Below are 7,492 nucleotides of genomic sequence, written 5' to 3'. Positions count from 1 at the left end.
GGGGGGGATGGGGATGTCCTCTACTTAGTTCTGGGGGTTGGTGAAAGTCTCTCCGTGGGGCGGAGGACGGCTGGTGTGGAGGAAAAGACTGTGGTCGCTGGATATGACCGCCAATAACCAATTTATCAGCTTTGAAGCTCACCTGCCGTCTCTGCCTCTTCGCCTCTTTGAAAATGGGAAACAGGGCACGGCGTCGTTCATTTATTTCAGCTGGAAACTGTTCATTTACGCTACCCTAGCAGTTTCTTGGGGGCAGCGCCGAGACTCTTTTCACGATCCTTTCGGTGGGTGAAAACGGCCACGATTGAACGCGGTTTCCCGCCTCGTCTCCTCCTTAGCCGATGCACTACTTGGAAGTTTATTTCCGCATCAATTTCAAGTTCCTCACGAATAAAAGTTTTAACAACTGTTTCTGTGTCTTCATTCAGGTCACCAGGATCCTGGATACCACCAATTAACAGGTTGTTACGCATGGATCTTGTCTGAGTTTCTAGCATTTTTTCATTAAGATCGCCGTACGCTTGACGAGCCATGACCCGCTCACCCTCAACTTTCTCTATACGTTCTTCCAGAATAGTTTGGTCCAATTCCGCCCCGTGTATTTTCTCGACATGTATACCGAGCTCTATTTTAACTTCAGATAGTTCACTATCGATTTTACCAATTTTTTGTACGATGGTGTTCAGCCTTTGAACGATAGTATCTAAAATGTCAAGCTTTCCTAGTTTGCGGTATATATCATTAATGACAGATTCCATAGTCGTAGGTATGGTCGGGGAAGGCAAGGAATTCGATTGGCTAGTTTGGTGGAATGAATGTGGTGTGTAATAACATGGTTCCGGTGATCCCTGTAAATTAGCCGGAGGAGGTGGAAGAGGAGGAACGGGCGAGGTTGGGGTACCGTAAATATCACCGTGAGCGCTCGCCAATATAACACTGGTGGTCCCGACGGGTGGCTGTCCCGGTATCGATGTACCTGTGCCAGGTGTAAAGTACATTTCATTACCTGTCCGGGTCACGGTTGATTGCTTGTGAGGCGTCGATGACAATTTACGTTTCTTGGACTTTTTCCCTATATACGACTCTTAAAGTCAAGAATTACACCACATCTGTTACATTAAGCCTAATCCTCTTGAACTGTATATAAAATGTTCACCTGAATCCCAACAGAGGCCGTTTAAACCTTCATAGAGTCGGAGCCTTCATCGCGCACCTGTACTCACTCAGCCATGTTTTCTCGCTCTACTCACAGGGGTCTTTTGTGCGAATGTGGACGATCTCACACGGGACACCATTTTATATGAGGGACACAATCTCGAGGAACGTATGAAAGTTGATAATGATTTTACAAGGTTTCGAGAAATACATAACCAACTCAAACCTAATACTTTATGGAAGCTAGCACTTCGATTTTCTCAATACAGAGAACATATACAATATATAATGACAATAGTTGTAACCATCCGTAACCTGACTACCATGGAATTATGTCATCAATGTGGGGGTTTATATCAAGACCCAATCACACATCCGAGTTGAGGGACCAACTATGGTGCTGTATAATTAACATCAAGGATATATTGTTTAGTGTCCATTTACTCTCTCCCAGATCTTGAGATAATACACATAATTATTGGAGGAAATATAACCTACAAAATTCGTGATCTTTCGATCCATGTGCGACATGTGTGTGAAAGTGACGATTTGTTTCTAAAATATCAGTTTGAAGTGCGACCCGCGCTTATTTCCCCGCATATTATAGAGGGCCGGAGTTCTGACGTTAATCGACGACAGACCGATATAAAAAAAGTTGATAATTTATGTGTACAAGATGTGTTAAGTATATTTTACTTAATGTATATAATCATAAGTTATGATTATAGTTATGATTAAAAGTTAAATACATACATATCTAATGTAGAATTTTGTATAAGTTATGTGCACTTAGCAAAATATATCACATGAGATACTATATGAACTATACTACAGATTAAGATACATGAGAGTATACATGTGTGGGCCCGTAACTTAGGTTATCGATTCAGAAACAGTGGCAATTGTAAACATGCAATAAACTGATCTTAAAATGGTTTTATTCTAAACATATATATTATGCAACTCCTTAAATTCGTTTTTCAAACAATATCGGCAAGTGCAAATTTAAGAATGACTATAGGAAATCTCAATAACAGGGCACAGCTACAACCTTGTCTCGAAAGCTATTATTCATATTTTTAACAGAGCTTGTTGGAAAGTATGATGTGTTGAAGAATTAGGCCATAAGATGGGGTTTTGTGTCCCACGAGTGTCGATTTGCCAAGATGGTAATATGGTCACCTAGTTCTTTATGTTGAGATAATAATATCACATTATCTAGTTAGGGAAATGTGTCCGTCCATTTCATTTTGATTAGTAATGTCATAATTGATTAGTGCTAATGAAAATGACTGCATATCAAGTCATATTTCAGGTCATACATGGGTAAACTATAGAAACAACACTTGAACCAAAACCGGTCAGATCTAAGTACTGCATTTTACCTGTGCCATTCCAGCCCCGAAGGTCGGGGATGGAGAAAAATGTATACCTGCTGTTTCCCGCTGCATGTTTTAAAAGGCACCTAATGTGAAAACCCCCTGTAGAATCGGATTTTTTTTTGTGTGCCCTCTACTATTAGAAGTAGTGGTTATATTCAGCAGGCGATACGAAAAGAGTTGTGCCCTTTTACATCTGGTTTCCACAGGACAGTAGGACAAAAATGGTGGACCACAATACAAGGTTCATCGCGCCGAAATACCGTACCAAAGTCGGACATTACTGTAACGGTTCCAATAGTACATATATATCCATTGAGTAGAGCAAGCAATGATGTTGATGTTCGTTTTATCTGTTAAAATTTCTGGTAAATATCACAACAGTTACTTACCTTATCAACATAATTGGCACCTAGTTGTCGAATTGCACAATAGCACAATTGACAATGCCGTATGTGCGAACAAAAAAATGAAAAATATGTTTGAGTGGTTCAAATGATTCTTGTAAAAAGGCTGATAATGTTTTCTCGACGGGAGATGCGAATCTCTCCAACAAAATACGAGATTATATGAGGAACGATCCTACTGATAATGCAGAATCGTTCAAAAGGTTGCTAATACCCAAGATGACCAAATGAAATATGTGGTTGTACAGATTCCGGATTAAACTAATGAATATCTACTCAGTGCTAGCTAACAGGAATGTGTCACATAAAATGGTCGTCACAGTATATCTAAGGTTATACTTCTACACATACTGTATGACGCTAATTTAAGTATATTTTTAGTTATATAGCATGTGACACGTTTCTGTGGTGCTGACATGGATCCGACATAGGGATGCTGACATGGATCCGACATAGGAATGTTCCGGTATCACAAGACACTCTTCCAGCTTTAAGCTTTAAGTACAATTAAGACATGCTAGCTATAAAATGTACTTTTATTGAGTGAAACGTAGACATCACAGCTAATCCAATAAGTGGATAGCTTTGTCAATGCACAAGAGGCGCGCGAACGGTCCGGTGATGCGCGAGCATCATATCAGTCATTCCGATTACAGGCGAACGCCAGATTGCACGCTATTGGTAATACAATGGACAGGATTACGACGTACTATTTTATCTCCCGTTACACCGGTGGCATTATTTATTTCGTTCAGGATACTGGCAGACAAATTATAGATAGATGATGGATAGTTTAAAGTGATATAAGTGTTCAGATAATTTACCTGTGATTGTTGAACTCGTGCTGCCGGGGGTGTTTGTCCCGCTGACTGAACCAGAAATAACGGTCACCGTACGATTGAGTCGTACCACCCTGTTAGAGAGTGTGTGTAGAGAGTCTGTAAAACTCGCCAACTGGTGGCGATGAGCTAGCGTCTTGTTTTCTAAATTGGAAACGCTTACTGCCTCTGAATCAGCATAGTTTGATGAAATTTCATTAGCGTTTCTTCTCAAGTTTTGCACGTCGATTACTAGTTGTAAAACGTCCTGTGTTGTATTGCTGTCTGGTCCACTTTCGTCTGACAAAGGTTTGAACTCTCTTGCAAGTCTGTTTTTTATCGTTCTTTCCATACTTTTGAAACTGCTATCGAGACTTTTATCCAGGAGTTGAAATTTTGATTTATACACCTTGTTCCATCCCGCTAGGGTAGAATTCTGACAAGCACTGCCCATTCTTATTTCATCCTCACACTTTATTTCATCCTCACACTTTGGAGCACCAGTTACAGTTGCGCATGACATCACTAATAGAAGAATAACAACAAGCACATGTCCTGCCATAGTGTGTCGCGTCGCGGACCAGGCTGATGATATGCACAGTCTGGAGTGTAAACAGATATATATATGTAACTTTCAGGGACAAAGGCCATGTGTATAAAAACCACGGGCACTTGCCAACACTGAGTGGAAATTCTCAGAAATTCAGAGCCACTTTTAGTTGTGGGCTCCATATGGTTAAACTATATATATATGTAACGACTTTATAATATGGAAACTTGTACGCTAGTACACTGAATATTTGTTGCTAGATGATTTTTTATTTTACATGTAAATATTGGAAAACAATTCGGATTTATACCTGATAATATGTATCTCCTACGAAAATATCTTACTTGTGCACTATATTTGTTCATTATATGAAGTTAGGCACCTATCGACGAAAGAGACAATCGGAAAAATGTGTATATAAAAGTGTCTATCGAACTGAAAAAATGCATGGTAAGAACCATGTCAAATCATTGTTTACAAGCTCCAGTCACATTAATGAAAGTAGCTGTAAAGTATCTGCAGTATTCTCGATCTCAGACACATTGTATCTTTAGAGTCTGTGTAATGTCTCGTATGTGTAAACTCATACATGCGTCATTACGCTAGATACATTGCCTAAGTGATAAAGTATGCCAGTTAGAGATCAAGTATTGTGCTTTTTAATCGATAGATTTGTGTATTTGCGTAATTTATATTACTACATTTTTTTTGGTAGTGAATTGTTATTTATCATACTAAAGATATTGAATATTTCAGTGTAGGGGCATTAACATATATGTGTGCGTAATGCTTAGAAACTGCTTCAAATCACTAGATTAATATTAATTACTAAATTCTTTTACAGCTTCTTTCCCATGTTATATAACTATGTACATTTAAGACTAACGATAAATGTATACCTATCATATTTGCATGTCTGTTGATTGTTTCTTTAATGTAATTATGCTGTTCCTGTAATTACAATCACAATGAGGGTAAAATATGGTGCTGTTAAGTTTGTATGTATTGAACCAGATATATATATATATATATCTTTTGAAATAAACCTGAAGAGCCCTGTGAAGGGTGAAAGCAGCTTGTTTTTTAGTCGGTCGTTAGATCTTATTTTTTCTGTATACATGTACATGTATTTACTTTATATATTTCCTCAACTACACTCCATGAATTAGTCCTGATGTTACAAATTTATATATAAAAAGAAAAGTATAAACTAGAAATAACTGAGAAAAGTGGACACCTTAAGGTTTTATACTACGTCAGATTTACCTAATCTACTCAATGACACACGACAAGCGAAGCTAACACATGTGTAAAGTTTGTAGTAAATGGTAAACGATAGTGTAGCACAACCTTGAAGTATAGTTTATAGTGAGTTACCTCCCTTCCTCTGCTAGGGTATTATGGGATCGCGCACATGCACAAGCAACCGAGCATGATCCTACGAAAGGACTTTGAAGTTATTACAAAGTTAAACTGATTCTGAGCTGTAACTTTTGTATTCTGGTAATTTATATTAAATACAAACATTGTGGTGCCATGACAAAACTGAGATATACATGTAAAAGATGTGCATTGATTAGGTTGCCTACATGCGTCAGCTGTAGGGAATTTTCCTTTAGCTCAGCGGTAGAGCATCGAGCTGGAGAGCCTGTGGTCGTGGGTTCGAGCCCCGGCGACGGCACTATCTTTATCACTATCCTTGTCCTTCTATAGACATACCTTAGCCTGAGACCACAGATCGGTTTCATTTCGAGATTATTGGTCAGTTTGACGTCATAACATCACTACTCCAGTCTGATACTAGACTATGATGAACTACACAGATCATTCCAAGCGATGGCTGTTCACACTAACAATTCCAATCCGCATCACGTATTGAATCCAAAAATTATTACCAACTACAAAAGTCGATGACCTTCAAAACAATCCGTAGCTTGTGAACAAAGTCATTCTTTAATTACATGGTTTATTACATATGAATATACCTTGTGTAAAGTGTGTATAATTGACATACAATTAACATATAGTAAAAATCAGATTTACATGTCATTTACATTTGCCTGTGATCTTCCTGAAGTACCTTAATTTTAATATTTATCGCTGAAAATTCACGCCAACTGACGGAAACAAAATTAATTGTGCTTAAAAAACCTGTGCCTGAGTCCTATATTTGACTAATGGTTATACGATACAGAAAAAAAAAGTTACTCTTTTCAGGTTTCTGCACCGGTAAACTATTTATAATATTATTATCTAGTATATCATGGTTTACATGAAATACTAGTTCATGTAATCTGTTGTAACCAATTTTTTTTTCAAGCTACATGTATTAAAAGGTTTTAAGCACCTTTCCCTTATCACTGTATTTCTACAAATGTTTCGGAATACCTTGGAATTTGTACATCATACGGAAACGATCATAGGTTGTAAAATGAGCACACACGCTTACTTGATTTTCAAATAGGTGCTTCGTTTTTCGTATGTCCAATGATTATTTGATAAAACAACTATTCTCAGACAAATGTAAATAATGATTTGGGAACTGACAAGAGCAGGCATTTGAAATATCATATCAATATTTATAGCACTGTTTACACAGAAAAACAACATAGCTAGTCTAACCGTTAAATATACAACACAGTCAGTGTGTCTATTAAATAAATAAACAACAAGCCAATGTGCCTATTAAATATACAACACAGTCAATGTGTCTATTAAATATACAACATAGCAGGTGTGCCTATTAAATATACAACATTGCCAGTGTGTCTATTAGATATACAACACAGTCAATGTGTCTATTAAATATACAACGCAGTCAGCATGCCTATTAAATATACAACACAGTCAATGTGTCTATTAAATAAACAACACAGCCAGAGTGTCTATTAAATATACAACATTGCCAGTGTGTCTATTAAATATACAACACAGTCAATGTGTCTATTAAATATACAACACAGTCAATGTGCCTATTAAATATACAACACAGTCAATGTGCCTATTAAATATACAACGCAGTCAGCGTGCCTATTAAATATACAACACAGTCAATGTGTCTATTAAATATACAACACAGTCAATGTGTCTATTAAATATACAATAAAGTCAATGTGTCTATTAAATATACAACACAGTCAATGTGCCTATTAAATATGCAACGCAGTCAGCGTGCCTATTAAA

At 37.4% G+C, this 7,492-nt stretch overlaps 1 protein-coding gene across 2 annotated transcripts in view; it reads right to left on the bottom strand.

Moving 5' to 3' along the window:
* The window catches only part of LOC110451383 (deleted in malignant brain tumors 1 protein-like), a 72,921-nt gene extending 68,546 nt beyond the window's left edge, over window positions 1-4,375 (bottom strand). For both annotated transcript variants that reach the window (XM_021499359.1, XM_021499360.1), the window contains exon 1: window positions 3,766-4,375. In XM_021499359.1, coding sequence (XP_021355034.1) covers window positions 3,766-4,321 — 556 coding nt within the window. In that variant the 5' untranslated portion in view covers window positions 4,322-4,375. The remainder of the gene's footprint in view (window positions 1-3,765) is intronic.
* Window positions 4,376-7,492: the final 3,117 nt, after the last annotated feature.

The sequence above is a fragment of the Mizuhopecten yessoensis genome, unplaced genomic scaffold, assembly GCF_002113885.1.
Source record: "Mizuhopecten yessoensis strain PY_sf001 unplaced genomic scaffold, ASM211388v2 scaffold5979, whole genome shotgun sequence".
NCBI lineage: Eukaryota > Metazoa > Mollusca > Bivalvia > Pectinida > Pectinidae > Mizuhopecten > Mizuhopecten yessoensis.
This window is presented reverse-complemented; position numbering and strand designations above follow the sequence as displayed.